This window comes from Hakea prostrata, chromosome 8, assembly GCF_041222555.1.
Source record: "Hakea prostrata isolate BN-2017 chromosome 8, UWA_Hpros_2, whole genome shotgun sequence".
Taxonomy (NCBI): Eukaryota; Viridiplantae; Streptophyta; class Magnoliopsida; order Proteales; family Proteaceae; genus Hakea; species Hakea prostrata.
Window position 1 is genome coordinate 48,566,597 of NC_142607.1, and position 17,328 is coordinate 48,583,924.

The 17,328-nt window shown below is 35.2% G+C and overlaps 4 protein-coding genes and 1 pseudogene across 4 annotated transcripts; 4 read left to right on the forward strand and 1 right to left on the reverse strand.

Moving 5' to 3' along the window:
• Positions 1-615: 615 nt before the first annotated feature.
• Positions 616-2,839, forward strand: LOC149008323 (GDSL esterase/lipase 7-like). The gene is made up of 5 exons (XM_089166603.1): positions 616-859; positions 980-1,110; positions 1,200-1,448; positions 1,539-1,794; positions 2,407-2,839. Exons 1-5 carry the CDS (start codon positions 616-618, stop codon positions 2,661-2,663), a joined length of 1,137 nt encoding a protein of 378 aa, XP_089022729.1. The 3' UTR covers positions 2,664-2,839.
• A 2,213-nt stretch (positions 2,840-5,052) lies between these two features.
• On the forward strand, positions 5,053-7,227 carry LOC149008324 (GDSL esterase/lipase 7-like; annotated as a pseudogene).
• Positions 7,228-9,263: 2,036 nt separating this feature from the next.
• Positions 9,264-10,940, forward strand: LOC149008325 (GDSL esterase/lipase 7-like). The gene is made up of 5 exons (XM_089166442.1): positions 9,264-9,514; positions 9,675-9,805; positions 9,893-10,141; positions 10,239-10,482; positions 10,565-10,940. Exons 1-5 carry the CDS (start codon positions 9,271-9,273, stop codon positions 10,813-10,815), a joined length of 1,119 nt encoding a protein of 372 aa, XP_089022568.1. The 5' UTR covers positions 9,264-9,270; the 3' UTR covers positions 10,816-10,940.
• Positions 10,941-12,365: 1,425 nt separating this feature from the next.
• On the forward strand, positions 12,366-13,850 carry LOC149008326 (GDSL esterase/lipase 7-like). The gene is made up of 5 exons (XM_089167224.1): positions 12,366-12,627; positions 12,770-12,900; positions 12,977-13,225; positions 13,306-13,552; positions 13,639-13,850. The coding sequence occupies exons 1-5, from the start codon at positions 12,366-12,368 to the stop codon at positions 13,848-13,850; spliced, it is 1,101 nt and encodes a 366-aa protein (XP_089023350.1).
• A 1,061-nt stretch (positions 13,851-14,911) lies between these two features.
• LOC149008327 (GDSL esterase/lipase 7-like) lies at positions 14,912-16,687 on the reverse strand. Its single transcript, XM_089166177.1, has 4 exons — positions 16,447-16,687; positions 16,166-16,296; positions 15,841-16,089; positions 14,912-15,752 (listed from the first exon to the last, which is right to left on the reverse strand). Exons 1-4 carry the CDS (start codon positions 16,685-16,687, stop codon positions 15,246-15,248), a joined length of 1,128 nt encoding a protein of 375 aa, XP_089022303.1. The 3' UTR covers positions 14,912-15,245.
• Positions 16,688-17,328: the final 641 nt, after the last annotated feature.

The following is a 17,328-nucleotide window of genomic DNA, read 5'->3' on the forward strand; positions in this document are numbered from 1 at the left end:
AAGTACTCAAGTCAGTTGATCTCCATCTGCTCCTACCAATTGACCATTAACAATCTAGTGTTGTGGGCTTCATTACTGCACACACTCATGTTGTATCATAAACAATGAAACATAACATAGCTATGACTTCGATGATGGATTATTTTTATAAATCTTATGAGCTTAGGCTCTACCCAGAAGAAAAACTGCTCCCTAAATATGTTCATTGACTCTAGATTTTTGTCAATTCTTAAAGTTAGCAAAACATAAAAAAACAAATATATACTTGCCCTTTATAAAATGAGACTTCCTATAACATGATAGGATATCGACTTTCACCATTTGGGTAATAAGAAATTTTGCAAATGGTGGAACTTAATATTGGTTGCAGCTATAGATGTATGGGCCATCCTTCAGCTGAATAAGGACCGCGTGCCAAGTGTCTTTAGGTTACTTAGTTGAATTCCACATCTTGTGGCTGCAGACGAATATTCCAATCAAAATCAATTTATTGATCATTCAACTTTTTGAACTTTTGAGCCATGATATGAACATTGAAAGTCATCTTAGATCCATGAATAGAAATAAATAAGGAAGAGAACTTGGCAAAGTCTTTGTAGAATGCAATATCAAAACATGGCTAAGATTTTATCCATATCCCTTCTCTCCCTTTGTTTACATACTATTCATATCTTCCAGGCAAACTGCTCAAATACCCTTGTACCAGCTTTATACGTATTTGGAGACTCTTCTGTTGATAGTGGCAACAATAATCTTCTTCCCACAATTGCCAAAGTAGACTTTAAACCTTATGGCATAGACTTCCCAAATGGTCCAACAGGAAGATTCACCAATGGCAGGACTTCTGTAGATTTTATAGGTAACTGGAAGAAGAGCTTTATGGTTCATGCAAGTTTCATTAGTTACTTCCCTTCACCCTCTTCTACTGAAATTTTTGCAGATCTTATTGATTTGTTTCTTTTGTGATCTTTAATGGCAGCTGAGTTTCTTGGGTTACCCTTTGTTCCTCCATATAATGGTCTTTCAGAGGCTCAGAAGAGTGAAATAGTCACCGGAATCAATTATGCTTCAGGAACGGCTGGCATCCTTCTTGAAACAGGATCTGCACTGGTATGGACCTAAATTTACAAATATTTGAATGTTTTCATAACATTTTGAGGAGATTCTTGAACTTCTCACATAATGGGTTTGTTATGCAGGGAAAGAATGTAGCCCTAGAGGTACAAATTCAGTTGTTCAAAGAAATAGTTAACCATTACTTGCCAAGGAACTTCAGATCCCAAAATGAGCTCTTACAGTACTTATCAAGATCCATTTTTGTAGTATTCATCGGAACCAATGACTATGGCTGCAACTATCTTCAACCAGCACTGTATAACACTAGTCTCCTATATAACCCAGAGCAATATGCAGGCATTCTCTTAAAAGAACTGAGGCAGCATTTACAGGTGACTGAAACAGCTTGATCAACCTTCTTCAACTGATTATAAGTTTATCTATTTGACAAATTTAATCTCAGTTTTGGTATACAATTGCAGGACCTTTATAATCTGGGAGCAAGAAAATTTTTGGTATTTAACCTTCCTCCAATTGGGTGTGCTCCAGCCATAGTAAAAATGAAGAATGTTACAAGTGGATGTGCCCATGATATAAACAAGCTGATATCCCCCTACAACAAGGGCTTTCCCAGCATGTTACAAGAGCTGAGAACTAGTCTTCATGGCTCTACTTTTGTGCTGGGAGATGTTGGTTTTCTTGCAAGCTATTTATTGGACCAAAATCCTTCTATAAATGGTGAGATTTCATGACTTGATTCATTTTTGTAAAAGATGATCCTTTTGAATCATGCTATTCAAATCAATTGATCTAAATCTCCCTATTTATGACCATTAGTGTTATGTTGTAACCCAAATTCTCGTACCTGAATTTGAAAAGAAACATAAACCGACAAATTTTGGGGGATGACCTAAATTACCTAATTTGGGAGACTTGTAATGGAAGTAGAGGACCTATCTAGGCTCAAGCCTGGAGCCCATGACTAATCTAGGTTCATTGTGGGGGAGTAGCCCCCTCGATATGGCAATGTGCTTCTATCACGACATGCTCTGGTCCAGGTGTCTTCCTCTGGTCTTCTAGCATTAGAACAAGTCGTGTCCGTCCCAGACATCTGCAACGTCCTCCCACCCTATATTCGCCTACGAGGTCATCAGAGGTTTGAGATTTTTCTCCTCAGGGTTTTTTGTGGGAGTTCTTGTAACACCCTTTTTTTCTTCTTCTACATAGTGGAATGTTCTTTTCTTCATATATAGACGTAGTACATCATATTGTTGTGTGAACTACGTTAAATCGCTGTGTTTTTATTTCTATTATGTATTCATTATAATAATTAGCACTGTATTATTGCAGGTCTCATTACTGCAGATCCATGTTGTATCATAAACAATGTAACCTACCTTTGCCATGAAGATGAATCACCTTGCGTGGATAGAGATACTCATATCTTCTGGGATGCAGTTCATCCAACACAAATGATTTACTTTCTACTTGCATTTGGTTGCTTCTATGCTCCATTTCCTTGTGCCCCAATAAATGTTTTGGAACTTGCACTGAAACAACAAGAAGCAGGCACAGCTTCTGATCAGCAAAGTCATTCTTCATCTTAAATTATTCATTAGTTTAGAAGATATGTAATTATCACTGTATACTGTTAATGCATGGGATCAATTTCAACAAAATAAAGTAGGTGATATTATTATCACAAGGCTAACCATTCTCTTGGTGCAACTTAGAGAGAGAGAGATTTGAAAGCAACAATGGAAATGCGTGTGAGACTCTTAGAGAGGACCACGTTTGCGAGATTTGAAAGCAACAATATTTGTGATGAAAGCGCAGAAAGGGAAGAAATAAAGACTCTATCAAAGAGTGTGGCATATGTTAGTATTTTCTTGAGTCTCTCTACATCCCATATGAAATGTCATCTCTATATATCCTGATGTTCAATGAAGAGATGGAGACATGGGTTACCCTTCTTGACAAGCATGTAAGAGTTTTTGTCAAAGTATTTTTTTTTTATAGTTAATCATAACATATATGAAAGAATGAAAAATCACTTCACATTAATCCTTTATAAAATACTAAAAGAGCTTGGCTGGTTCTATATCTGGTGATGGCTGCCGACCTAATGCGCCAACTCTCTTCCTTAACACGATTTGATATTAGAGTCAAAAATTGGCATAATTAATATTATATTTGATATTAAATTTGACCACTTGGTTACTAAAAAAATAAAATATTTATAATTAAATGTCAGACTTATTTTCTTCTTTAGAAATGCAGTCATGACCTAGCCAAAAGTCAAATTTTTCTACCATTTAAATCTTTGGATTTCACGTTTGCGAGTCATTTTAGGGTTTTTGGAGCTATAGTTTTTGTTGAGAACGCACAAATTAAGAAGGAAGAAAAATGTCTATTTATGAAAAGAGTTTCATATAATATGCCCATATACATAACAAGACCTTCAGTGGTCCTTATGTAGGCACTTTCTTCTAATATATGATAGAGAGATGTGGGGAGAGCAAAGGAATAGCCTGTGACGAAAGTATATAAAGAAAGAAAGAATTTAAGTGAACATAGGAAAAAGAGCATATTTCTTCGAGTCTCTCTCTAGTCTCTCCACGTCTCATATGAAATGACATCTCTATACCTGCCTTGACGAAGAAATAAAGACATGGGTTATATCCCTAGAAAAACATTTCTTATTTCTCTAAATATATTAAATGAGAGAAGAAATTTTGACTAAGTAATTTTTTTGATAAAAGTTAATATTTTTCTAACTTAATCATCAAGTATGTCAAATAATCAGAAACCAATTCACACTTGTTCTTTATAAAATACTAGAAGGATCTGGATAGGTCTATTTCTGGTGTCAACTGCCGTCTTAATGCAGACTCTCCTTATTTATTTGGACTTAAGACCAGTAGTAAGCACTGATGAAAAATTTTCTTACATAAAAATAATGTTTCTTATAATACAATATGATATTGAGTTTGACCATTTGGTTAATAAGAAAATGAAGTATTTGTAAATAAATTTCAAACTTCTTTTTTTCCCCCAAAAATGCTTATCCATTACCACTTGGTTAATTAAAAAAAATGAGTCATATGTAAATAAATGTCAAACTTCTTCTTTTTTTAACTTAAAAAAACTTCCAACTGCATAAGGTGCATTACCAGAAATTCAGGTATAAATTTTTGAAAATTATAAATTCCATGATTGAGTCATCAGATTTCGCTTGGCATCCATTTTCCTTTGATTTTAATCAGTAAATAAAGATTACTTGTAAAATATATTATCATTACATATGATATAAAGTTTATATAATCTATGTAATTACGTGGGTAAGGTTTCCTTTTTCCTGCTTTAAAAATTTTCACTTGACTTTCCTTTACATTCCTAAAGGAACAATGCTTGCAGATGAAGCATGGGGAGATTTGAGAAAGTAGAGCAAAGTGTCATGAACAACAGGTGTCGAAATTTGTGTAACAGTGTTTATTTAAAATGCAATATCATGCATGTAAGATGGGCTCAAAAGACTGAGATAGGAAATACTACCCAAGAGGTTCTTGGGATGCAACAGTTCTGTGAAATGCAAAACGGGGAAGAGATGTGTGAAGTGAAAAAAAAGGGTGAAATACTATGATTTCTATTCATTTGTTTCATGAAAATCCTTCTCATGTCAACTACTGTCAAGTACTCAAATCGGTTGATCTCCAATTTTTAAAGTTATTAAAAAATATATATATATTTGTTCTTTATAAAAATAATATTTCTTATGATATAATAGGATATCGATTTTGACCATTTTGTTAATAAGAAATTTGTAAATGCTGAAACTTTTATATATATATATGAGATATTACATGTCGTCCGTAAGGGTCAAATCCATGACTTTTCCACTGAGAAGTATGGATCTTACTACTCTAACAATCCTGCATTGGTAAATGCTGAAACCTTTTTCTTGTGAAGAAGGAATCAAATAATCTATAGCTATAGATGTGTGGGCCATACTTCAGCCGAGCAAGGACGGTGTGCCAAGTGTCTTGAAATAAATATCACATATCATTGGGTGATTTAGATTTTCAAATTCAAACTTAATTTAATTCAAAGAATGGGATTGTTATGTAGGGAAAGAATGTAGCCCTAGATGTGCAAATTGAGTTGTTCAAAGAAACAGTTAACCATTACTTGCCAAGGAACTTCAAAACAAAAAATGAGCTCTTACAGTACTTAACAAGATCCATTTTTGTAGTGTTCGTTGGAAGCATTGACTATGCCTGCAACAATCTTCAACCAGCACAATACAACACTAGTCTCCTATATAACCCAGAGCAATTTGCAGGCATTCTCTTAAAAGAACTGAGACAACATTTGCAGTTGACTGAAACAGCTTGATTAACCTTCTTCTACTGATTATAAGTATATCTATTTTACCAAGTTAATCTCAGTTCTGGTTATACAATTGCAGGGCCTTTATAATCTGGGAGCAAGGAAATTTTTGGTATTCAACCTTCTTGCAATTGGGTGTGCTTCAGCCCAGGGGCGGAGCCAGGATTGAACATTGGGGGGGGGGGGGAATGTATGTGGGCCAATGTGGGACCCACTGTAGGTCCCATCTCAGAATATGTTATTATATTTTAATGTGGATTCTACATTAAAAATGAGGTAAATTAATAGAAAATTCGTGAGTGTGAGAGAGAAAGGAATAATTTGAGAAAGAGAGTGAATACCTGATGTGGAGAAGATTTAGGAAAATTCCAAAGTTTGCTAACTGCTTCAATATTTTGTGAGACGTGTGAGAAAAAAAAAGGAGAAAAAATAGGAATAAAAGAGGAGATTCATGAGAGAATAAATAAAAATGAAAATATGAGAGAATATATAAGAAGAAATTCATGGATCGTGAGTTAGTTTTTAGTTAGTTTTTAATTAAAATTTAACCTTTTATTCCTTAAAACTAGGGATTTAATGACAACCATTAGATTAAGATTATGAATGACATTTGTACCCATCATCTTTATCTTAAATTTTTATTTTTAATTTTTGGAGGGGGGCCAAAGAGTGGTATTTCACATTTAAAGATAGAGAAATAAGGGGAAAAACAACGATATTCACAATTTCAAAATCGGGGGGGGGCGTGGGGGGGGGGGATGGCCCCTCTGGTCCCAACGTGGCTCCGCCACTGCTTCAGCCATAGTAAAAATGAACAATATATGTTGCAAGTGGATGTGCCCATGATATAAACAAGCTGATATCCCCCTACAACAAGGGCTTTCCCAATATGTTGCAAGAGCTGAGAAGTAGTCTTCATGGCTCTACTTTTGTGCTGGGAGATATTAGTTTCTTGCAGGCTATTTATTGGACCAAAATCCTTCTATAAATGGTGAGATTTCATGACTTTGATTCATTTTTGTAAAAGAAAATCCTTTTCAATCTCTCTATTTATTACTATTGTGTTATGTTGTCACCCAAATTCTAGTACTTAAATTGTTAGATGGACTGACACTGACAAATTTCGGTAGGTGACCTGAATGATCCAAGTTGGGAGATTTGTGAAGGAAGTATATGGCCTATCTAGGCCCAATCTTAGAGCCCATGACTAATCTCGGTTTATTTTGAGAGTAGCCCCCTCGGTATGGTATAAGACACTGATGGATTGACCTATTTACCTAATTAAAATATATAAGTATGTAACCTATGTTCGCCTACGAGGTCATTGAGATGTTTGAGATTTTTCTCCTTAGGGTTTTTTGTGGGAGTTCTTGTAACGTCATTCTTTTCTTCATCCATGGACGTAGCACATCGTATTGTTGTGTGAACCACGTTAAATCTCTGTATTCTTTTTATTTTGTTTTTATTTCTATTAGTGATTTCTACGTAGTCGTTCTAATAATTAGCAATGTATTATTGCAGGTTTCATTAATGCAGATCCATGTAGCTAGTGTCACAAACAATGTAACCTAACTTTGTCTTGAAGATGAATCACCTTGCATGGATAGGGATGTTCATATCTTCTGGGATGGAGTTCATATGATTTACTTGCTACTTCTATTTAGTTGCTTCTATGGTCCATTTCCATGTGCTCCAATAAATGTTCATGTGTTGTAACTTGCACTGAAACAAGAAGTTGCATGTCTTCATCTTAAATTATTCATTATTCTAGAAGATATGTAATTATACTGTTAATGGGATCAATTTCAACAAAATAAAAGCAGGTGATATTATTATCACAAAGCTAACCATTCTCTTGGTGCAACTTAGAGAGAGAGAGAGGGAGACGTTTGAGAGATTTGAAAGCAACGTTTCTCCCTATGTTTATGCCTCTTGGTGCAACTTAGAGAGGGGGAGAAGACGTTTGAGAGATTTGAAAGCAATGTTTCTCCCTATGGTTATGCGTGTGTGAGAGAGAGACTCTCTATGGATTTGAAAACTACAACAATATTACGTTTCTCCCTATGGATATACGTGTGAGACTCTGAGAGAGGATCACGTTTATGAGATTTGAAGGAGAGGAGGTTCTCAGGTAAGGGCCATTTGGGGGGAAGGCAAAGTTGCATGAGTGGGGAGGAGAGAGGAGTAGGAAAGAACACGAGAAAAGTATGGGATCAGAGAAATGTGTTAAAAGTGAGAATGAAGGAAGGACATGCGGAACAAAGAGTGAGGGAAGAATTTGTGATGAAAGCAAAGAAAGAGAGAATTTATGTGAATATAAAAAATAAAAAAGCCTATCAAGGGGTGAGGTTTATAATAGGATTTTCTCAAGTTTCTTTCTCCACACATTGGATGGAGCCCACCTTAAGTATGAACAAAATAAATTAAAAGAGCAAGCTTCAATGGCCCCCACATGTTTCATTTCTCCTAATATTTGGTGGAAAGTGTGAGGCATAGGTATTTATCCTAATGGGAAGAGGATCTAAACTTAGAAAGAATACAAGTGAAAAGCATGAATGAAAAACACATGTAAAAATGAGAGTGAGAGACATGCGAAACAAAGGGCGAAGGAACAACCTGTGATTAAAGCAAAAAAAAAAAATTTAAAGAGAATTTACGTAAACTTTGGAAAAATAACTCTATCAAAGACTCTGGCATATGTTAGTATTTTCTCGAGTCTCTCTTTACATCCCATATGAAATGTCATCTCCATCCGATGTTCAAAGAAGAGATAGGGACATGGGTTTCATTTCTAGACAAGCACGTAAGAACTTTTGTCAAATTTTTTTTTGATAAAAGATATATTTTTTTATAATTAATCATAAAATATATGAAAGAATGAAAAATCACTTTGCACTAGTCCTTTATAAAATAATAAAAGAGCTTGGCTGCATCTATTTTCGATATTGGCTGCCAACCTATTGCACCAACTCTTCTCCTTTAATCGATTTGAAATCGAAGTCAAACATTGGCAAGAATTGATATTATATCTTATAATATAATATTACCCCTGAATTACTAAGAAAATAAAATATTTATAATTAAATGTCATGTTTATTTTCTTCTTAAAAAATGCAATCATAACCAGACCAAATCAAAAGTCAAACTTTTTTATCATTTAAATGGATTTCACGTTTGCGACCTGAGCATTATAGTTGCATCATCTTGATAAAAGAAATATCTTCTTTATAACTAATCATAAAATATATGAAAGAATGAAAATCACTTTACACTAATCCTTTATAAAATAATAAAAGAGCTTGGCGGCATCTATTTTCGATACTAGCTGCCGGCCTAATGCATCAACTCTCCTCCTTTAAAAGATTTGAGCCTTTAAACGATTTGAGATATTCAAATCGAAGTCAAATAATGACAGAATTGATACTATATTTTATAATATAATATTACCCCTTGATTACTAAGAAAATAAAAACACTTATAATTAAATGCCACGCTTATTTTCTTCTTGAGAAAATGCAGTCCTGACCAAACCAATAGTCAAATTTGTTATCATTTAAATCTTTGGAATTCACATTTGTCACCTGACATAAGTCATTTTAGGGTTTTTGGTCCAATAGTTTTTGTTGAAAATGCAAAGATTAAAAAATTGGGCTTTCATATAATATCCTTTCAACCCAAAAAAACTTCCAGCTGCATAGGGCGCATTGGCAGAAATTCAGGCATAAACCGTTGAAAACATTAAATAATCAGAAGAGAAAGGATCATGAATCACTCCTTTCTATAAAATCCATTTGAAAAAGACGAGCTAGAATGAAAGATCAAAACATGGCTAAGACTCAACCCATCTCCCTTCTCTTACTTTGCTCATTTCTTCATATCTTTCAGGCAAAGTGCTCAACTTCTCCCCTTGCTCCAGCTTTGTACGTCTTTGGAGATTCTCTTGTAGACAGTGGCAACAACAATAATTTCCCCACAAGTGCAAAAGCAAACTACAAGCCATATGGCACAGACTTCTCAAAAGGTTCAACAGGAAGGTTCACCAATGGCATGACTACTGTAGATTTTATAGGTAAGTGGGAGAAGAGTTAGCTTCATGGTTCATGCAAATTCAGCTACTTTCCTTGATCCTCTTCTACTCAATCTTTCTTCTTGATTTTTTTTGAGGGTAGGATTCTATTCAATCTTTCCACACCTTACTTATTTGTTTATTTTTTGATCTTTAATGGCAGCTGAGTTTCTTAGGTTACCTTTTGTTCCTCCTTACAATGGTCTTTCAGTTGCTCAAAAGAGCACTACATTAACAGGAATCAATTATGCATCAGGATCAGCTGGCATCCTTACTGAATCAGGTTCTAAACTGGTAAGTATAGAATATATGAGTTTTAGTCCTGAAATTCATCACTGAAGGGCCTCTTGAATATCTTACACAAAACGGTTTGCTTTGCAGGGAAAGAATGTACCCCTAAAGGTACAAGTTGAATCATTCAATGAAACAGTAAACAAGTACTTGCCACAGAACTTCGAGACCAAGAATGAGCTCTCAGATTACTTATCCGAATCCATTTTTGTGGTAGTCATAGGAGGAAATGACTACATCAACAACTATCTTAAACCAAAAGATTACCAAAGTAGTCGCCTATATACGCCGGAACAATTCTCCAGCCTTCTCTTAAAACAATTCAAGCAGCATTTACAGGTGACAAACAGTTTTATCACCTTTGGTTATATAGATGATTATAAGCATTTTGTTGTCCAGAAGTTAATATTCAGTTCTGGATTTGTGAAAACTACAGGAGATTTATAATCTGGGAGCAAGGAAATTTGTGGTATTCAACATGAGTCCTATTGGGTGTATACCAGCCATGACTACAAATATAACAATTGGATGTGACAATCATATAAACCATATGGTATCTTTTTACAATAAGGGCTTTCCCAGTATGTTAAATAAGCTGAGCTCTACTCTTTCAGGCTCAACTTTTGTTCAGGGAAACATTAATCCTTTTCCTTTCTTGAGCCAAAATCCTTCTCCCAACGGTGAGAGATTGCTATTTTTTTTCATATCACAGTATCCACATCAATTGATCTTCAAAATGACAATGGAAATATATTTTTGCAGGATTGATTTCCTTAAGCCCATGTTGTGTTCCAGACAATGTAACTCATCAATGTGTTAAAGATGTAAAACCCTGCAAGGATAGATTAACACATATCTTCTGGGATGCAATTCATCCAACACAGGTGGTGAACTTTGAGCTTGCGTTTGGTTGCTTCTATCTTCCACTTCCATGTTCTCCAATAAATGTGTTCCAACTTACACAGAAAAAAGTGGAAATAGCTCCTCAACAAACTCATTTTTCAAATTTATAGTAACTAAATATGTTCCAACATATGAAGGTAATTGACTTTGTATTTTCTTTTTCTTCTTTTGGGTTCCTAAATAATTTATGAAACGTGAATGTATTCTGTATCCATCCAATTTATAGTAATTTTCTCATTCTTTCCCTCTTCAATTAACAAGCCTAAGACCCCTTCTGGTATAGTAATTTTTCTCATTCTTTAAAAAAAGTTTTGACCTCGTGACTTGAGGTTTAGATAATAGGTCTGATTATTTCTTGATTTATTGTTCCAAGTGTATATAGGAAATTAATAAGAAGGGACCAACAATTTTGGAAATATTAATGGATGAGGGAAGTTTAAAGAGATGTGAAAAATCAAAAACAAAGTGCATTCCAAAAGTACAATTTGACCATTAAATCTAAACATATATGGAATTAAATAAATCACGATTAACTGATCAATTATTCAGACAAGGTTGTAAATGTTACGATTTGGCAAAATGTTTATGCTAGTGTAGTGTTCGTCGTCATTTCGAAAAATTTTCTCAATAAGCAGATGAAGAAACCATTAGGATATTGAAAAGCTTCTTCCAACCTAATCCAAGATACATTTAGTTAATCAAATATAATTGTGATGGTTGTATAATGTCATAAGTGTCATATTTAATTTTTTTTACTTGTATGTTTAAAGAACTGAATGGCTAATAATATAAAACCTGTCAAGGTCAATCAAGGCCAGCTAACTAGGTCTAATCACTGTCAATAATCAAGATTTAAGACAAGCCCATGATACCCTAGCCCTCCTCTATAAAGAGTAATCCCACAGTGACATTTCTCCTCTTCATATTTTGATCATCTGGTTGTGCAACTGATCATGTATAACATTTTCTAACATCGCCGGTAATGCATCGCGAATCAGGAAGAAGAAACGTCAACCACCAAACAGATTTTCTTGCTACAAGTGCTGTAAAATTGCAACCCTTTTTCTATATAGTGGATTTATATGTTTGCTAATAACGGTAGGGTTGATAAAATCAAGTGGAATAGAATCACAAATCAAATGCGACGACCAATTTGCTCTTAAACCATGAAAGCATGGTCAAATATCGGTTTCAAAGAGGATTTGATCTATTCGATTGAAGAAGGATATTTCGAAACTTCAAAAATAAACACAAAGAACAAATTATGATATTTACTCTACAAATTCCAAGTGAATGTAAAAAACTCATTTTGTTGACCCATTTTGTTAGGATAAGATTTTATTGTTGTTGTAGTTTCTATTTTCTTCATTGACCAAGAATAAGTCTTTCGTTCTTCTTTCTTATTTGAATTTTTTTTTTATACGGCTCATATGACTGGAGTCTTTCCATTTCTTCATAGATCAATGACCCTTGTAATCGAGCAAATCGATTCCACAAACATAACTTAGGATACACAAGCATGGAATGAGGAAATCCAGATATAAATAGGTAGAAATGGATAAACAAGCATGTAATAAGGAAATCCAGATATAAATATGCAGAAATAGATCATCTGGTTCTTCTCTCAGTATAAAAAACCCATTTGACAAACTCCTTTAGAATGCAAGAAAACATGGCTAAGACTATCTCCAAATCCCTTTTCTCACTTTGTTTCCTTTTTCATTTCTTCCTAGGAAAATGCATAGCTCATCATCCTCGCCTAGCCCCAGCTTTCTATATATTTGGAGATTCCCTTCTAGATAATGGAAATAATAATAATTTCCACACAAGTGCAAAAGTTCCCTTTAAACCATATGGCATAGATTTCCCAAATGGTCCAACAGGAAGATTCACCAATGGCAAGACTTCTGTTGATTTTATAGGTAACTGAGAAAAGAAAACAAGTAAATGAATCATACATGATTTACAAAAGAAAGTTCATAGATTTCTCAATCACCCATTGTTACTTTATAGCATTCTCTTTCCGATCTTATTGATTTGTTTTCGTGTGATCTTCAATGGCAGCTGAATTTCTTGGGTTACCTCTTGTTCCTTCATATAATGGCCTTTCAGCAGCTCAAAGGGCTAAAACATTAACTGGAATGAATTATGCATCAGGTTCGGCTGGTATTCTTCGAGAATCTGGATCTGCTTTGGTAAGCATTCCTGCGAAACATGAGAGCCTTGTGCACTGAATACGATCTTTTGATGGTTTTGTTTTATCTTTTGCAGGGAAGAAATGTACCTCTAGTGGTACAAATTGATTCATTCAAAGAAACAATTCATCATTACTTGGCACCAAACTTCAAAAACAAAGATAAGCTCTCGCATCATTTATGCCGTTCAATTTTCGCCATTAGTATAGGAGGCAATGACTATATCAACAACTATCTGAAACCAGAAAACTACAACAGTAGTCGCTTATACGACCCCGAAAGATTCGCAGCACTTCTTGTAAAAGAACTCACACAAATTTTACAGGTGATTGAAAGATGTTAACTGATGTCTTATTTAAGCTTCTCTGGTTAACAACTTAATCTCATCAGTATATACAATGGCAGAAACTATATCATTTGGGAGCAAGGAAGTTTTTGGTATACAACCTTAGCCCAATTGGGTGTATACCAGCCATGATACAAGAAAGAAATATACAACAGGGATGTGCAGATGATCTAAATGATATGGCTTCTTCTTACAATAAGGGATTTTCTGGAATGCTACAAGAGCTGAGGTGTCTTCCAGGGTCAACCTTTGTTGAGGGAGACATGAAGTCGAGCTTTTTCTTGGATCATAGACCTGTTAAAGATGGTGAGAAATTGCGATTTTGATTCAGTTCTACTGAAACTCAATTCTTCTTGTATTGCATTACTTATCTATATCTCCTTGAATTGCAGGGATTCTAAAGGCAAGCCCATGTTGTCTCACGAACAATGTAACTCACCAATGCCTTGAAAATACACCACCTTGTACTGATAGGGATAGACATCTCTTCTGGGATGGAATTCATCCAACACAAGCAGTGAACAAGTTGCTTGCAATTAGTTGTTTCTATGGTCCTGTAACATGTATTCCAATTAATCTGCTAGGGCTTGCCATGAAACCATAATCCACAGCTTCTGTCATTTTTGTCAGCTTGACTTATGTAATTTGTTCTCTCTTTTGAAAGTAATTAGTTTTGTATATTAAGGCAAGATCTATGTAACCTACCTCATTTAATTGGGGTATGACTTCTTGTTGCTGTAATTTTGTGTATTTCATTTTTGGTTCACAATGAACTCATAAACTTTGAGCATATATCTGAAAGCTTTTAGGCCTTTTCAGCTTGGCAGATTTCAACCGCTTACATTATGTTTTCTTCGTCGAAGATTATTCACAATGCTTTAAGGTCTATTGAAGCTTTCTTTTTTTCTTTTTCTAGAACTGAGGTTTGTCTAGGACAATTTACCTACACCTTGACTACACCTCAAAAGATAGCTTTATAATTACTTAACTATACAAGTCTCCCTGGCCCAAACTTCTTTTCTATTTTGGCACTTTGTCAATTTTACATCTCCCTACACCTCTCTTTTATGGGTACTAAGCCCTCTACTCCCTTCTTCTGCAATGCCTGAGAAACCAACCGATGAAGCCGCTTGGGGTTGGTGACATTGGAGAGAGGGGTTTGAATTGGACACGATGAAGAGTCTGGATCCTCTGACACCTCTCTAGCACATATTAGGACGACAATTCACATGGGATTTCTGTTCGATTTGTGGGCTTAACTAACACTGGTCTTTTATCTGGGCTTATATTCATTTAGGGGTATTACTAACTTTTACTATTATGGGAGTGGTTAAAGGTTAGGGTTTTATATTATAAATAAATTCTTGGGTCCCCGTAACCGTCATGGTAATATTTGGGTTTGAGATTGTTTCCACAAACTCTCAAACAAAGGATTCCAAATAGTAAAAAGCTTCGGAAGATTCAAAGGATCAAAGAAGGTGAATCTATAACAAGAACACTAGAGGTATTTATTTATCCATGCTTTCGTGATTTATTCATTACCTATGCTTTAATTATTATAAGAATTATATAAATCTTGATGGATCCAACAGTTTTATCTCTAATCTATTTTGACAACACTCAGAAGTGGATTTTGTCCTTATTGTGTGAAAAAAACACATTTTATCTGTCATTCAAAGTCGCCAAAGAAGACAAAAGAAGAAAAGAAGTACAATACAGTCGCTGTTTCAAAAAATACAAATGCTAAATCCACATTTAGACAAGGGGGTACAGACATGGAAAACTCCACAATGTGTGGTAGAGGAATTTCATCGATTACATTGTAGGGGTCACAAGGATTCAATGTCGAACTGCACGAGGCTAATGCCTGAAGCAAAGCTTTTCACTATCTGGAATTCTGAATCAAGATTTTGGTCGATGGGTGGCTACACTTTATTGATAGATATTGACTTCAAGAAGGAGAGACAAGTACTTTGCAACGATTGAAATTATTACACACTCAAGTAGAATGAAAGAGACTCTGCAACGAAGCCTCTTCTTTCAATGCAAGTTCCATCACATTTATTGGACTGCAGAACGTTGAGCCATTAAAGCAATCAATCCCAATAACCAGATTCACCACTTGTGTTGGATGAACTTCATCCCAGTAGCTAAAATCGTCTCTATCAATGCAAGGTGGAACATCTTTGAAGCATAGGAAAGTTGAATTCTTTGCAAGGCAACAGGGCTCTGCGTCTGTGAGCTCTACAGGGGAAGATTTAAAAGGGTTTTGGCCTAAGCGAAGGCTTGTGGTAAAAATGTCTCCCTGGACAAAAGTTGAGCCCTCAAGACTGTTGCTCAGCTCTTGTATCATACTGGGAAAACCCTCATCGTAAAGGTACACCATTTGGTTTATATGCTCTGCACATCCACTTGTAATGTTCTCTATAATTTTCATGCCTGGTGTGCACCCAATTTTGCCAATATTAAATACCAAAAATTTCCTTGCTCCCAGCTTATAAAGGTCCTGGCATTGTACAAGTGAAGCCCAGATGATTGATAGAATGTTAACAGAAAGACTTATATCAGTAGAAGGGTTAACTTGGTTTCCTTACCTGCAAATGTTGTTTGAGTTCTTCTAAGAGATGGATTGCAAATTGTTCTGGGTTGTATAGATGACTACTGATGTACTCTTCTGGTAGGAGATAGTTGTTGATGTAGTCATTACTGCCTATATCTACAACAAAAATGGACTTGGCTAAGTACTCCAACAGTTCATCCTTAGTATTGAAGTTCCCTGGTAAGTAAAGCTCAACAGTTTCTTGAAACATCTCAATTTGTGTCGGTAGGGCTAGAACCTCCCCCTGCACAGTAAACCCATTACATCAATTTCTTCTTGTCTAAATCTCAAATTTAAAAGCTTACACTCTATCAACTTACATCTGCAGTTCCTGATTCTTTAAGGATACCAGCTGACCCTGAAGCATAATTCATTCCAGTAACCGTTTTGCTCTTTTGAGCCACTGAAAGACCCAAGTATGGAGGAGCAAGAGGTAACCCAAGAAATTGAGCTTCAACAAAGACCACAAGAGAAAAAAAAAAGATTAATAAGATCAGGAGGAAAATGCCAAGTATTTCAGTTGCAAAACTAAAATCACAGTGCAACAAATAACTTACATTCTTCCCATTAGATGAACTAGTCAACTAGACACACTGCTTACCTATAAAATCTACAAATGTGTTGCCATTGGTAAATCTGCCTGTTGGACCTTCTGGGAAGTCTATGCCATATGGGTAATAATTTGCTTTCGAGATCGTTGCAAGGAAATTATTATTGCCACTATCTGTAAGTGAATCTCCAAATACGTAAAGAGCAGTGGCAAGTGGACTTGAGCACTTTGCCTGGAAGAGAGAAAGAAGTAAGCAAACTGAGAGAAGGGACACAGAAGAAGTCTTCCCCATGCTTCTCATGCATATTCAGGATTTGCCCAAAGGATTTTATAGATGAAAAAGAGAGACTCTAATCATTTCTTATCCTTGAAATTAAAATCAATATACAGATTTCAGCATGTGCTACTGCAACCGAAACAGTTAAAAGAGTGTCCTTTCATGGTGGATGAGGTTGCAATCAAGGTTGCAGCTTATGACTTGTTGTTGAGGAGGTAAATACAGAAGATTACTAGTCGTTCCAGGTTTCAAGTTCCAGCTTACACCAATTTACATCTACCAGTCTTTCATTCATTGACTCTTGAAGGTATGAGAATGGTTCTGTTCCTGTCAAGCTGGATTTCCAAAATGGATGTGGACACTTATAAATGACTAGTTTTCAGATGGCACTGAAAAGGTTATCAGTAAATGGAAAGTCATGAATCAGTGAATTCAAAAAAACATTTTTTCTTGGAATTTTCATACACAACTACATTTTTTTGGTCAATGCAAATTAATGCAACTCTTTAGGGATGCATGTCAACCGGTTCAATTCGATTCTAGGTTTTGTTGTTAAGGAAGATTTCTATGTTTTTCTATACTTACTCTCTAGTTATTATTTTTTTTTCATTTTGCCCTCTCAAGTTGGGTCCAAACTCTTATTTGCCTACTTAAGT

Coding starts and splice junctions, on each gene's coding strand:
- LOC149008323 (XM_089166603.1), top strand. CDS start 616: ATGGCTAAGATTTTATCCATATCCCTTCTCTCCCTTTGTTTACATACT. Junction 1,111..1,199: donor TTGAAACAGGATCTGCACTG/GTATGGACCTAA, acceptor TTTGTTATGCAG/GGAAAGAATGTAGCCCTAGA. Junction 1,449..1,538: donor AACTGAGGCAGCATTTACAG/GTGACTGAAACA, acceptor ATACAATTGCAG/GACCTTTATAATCTGGGAGC.
- LOC149008325 (XM_089166442.1), top strand. CDS start 9,271: ATGGCTAAGACTCAACCCATCTCCCTTCTCTTACTTTGCTCATTTCTT. Junction 9,806..9,892: donor CTGAATCAGGTTCTAAACTG/GTAAGTATAGAA, acceptor TTTGCTTTGCAG/GGAAAGAATGTACCCCTAAA. Junction 10,142..10,238: donor AATTCAAGCAGCATTTACAG/GTGACAAACAGT, acceptor TGAAAACTACAG/GAGATTTATAATCTGGGAGC.
- LOC149008326 (XM_089167224.1), top strand. CDS start 12,366: ATGCAAGAAAACATGGCTAAGACTATCTCCAAATCCCTTTTCTCACTT. Junction 12,901..12,976: donor GAGAATCTGGATCTGCTTTG/GTAAGCATTCCT, acceptor TATCTTTTGCAG/GGAAGAAATGTACCTCTAGT. Junction 13,553..13,638: donor TCATAGACCTGTTAAAGATG/GTGAGAAATTGC, acceptor CTTGAATTGCAG/GGATTCTAAAGGCAAGCCCA.
- LOC149008327 (XM_089166177.1), bottom strand. CDS start 16,687: ATGGGGAAGACTTCTTCTGTGTCCCTTCTCTCAGTTTGCTTACTTCTT. Junction 16,090..16,165: donor AAGAATCAGGAACTGCAGAT/GTAAGTTGATAG, acceptor TTTACTGTGCAG/GGGGAGGTTCTAGCCCTACC. Junction 15,753..15,840: donor AACTCAAACAACATTTGCAG/GTAAGGAAACCA, acceptor GTACAATGCCAG/GACCTTTATAAGCTGGGAGC.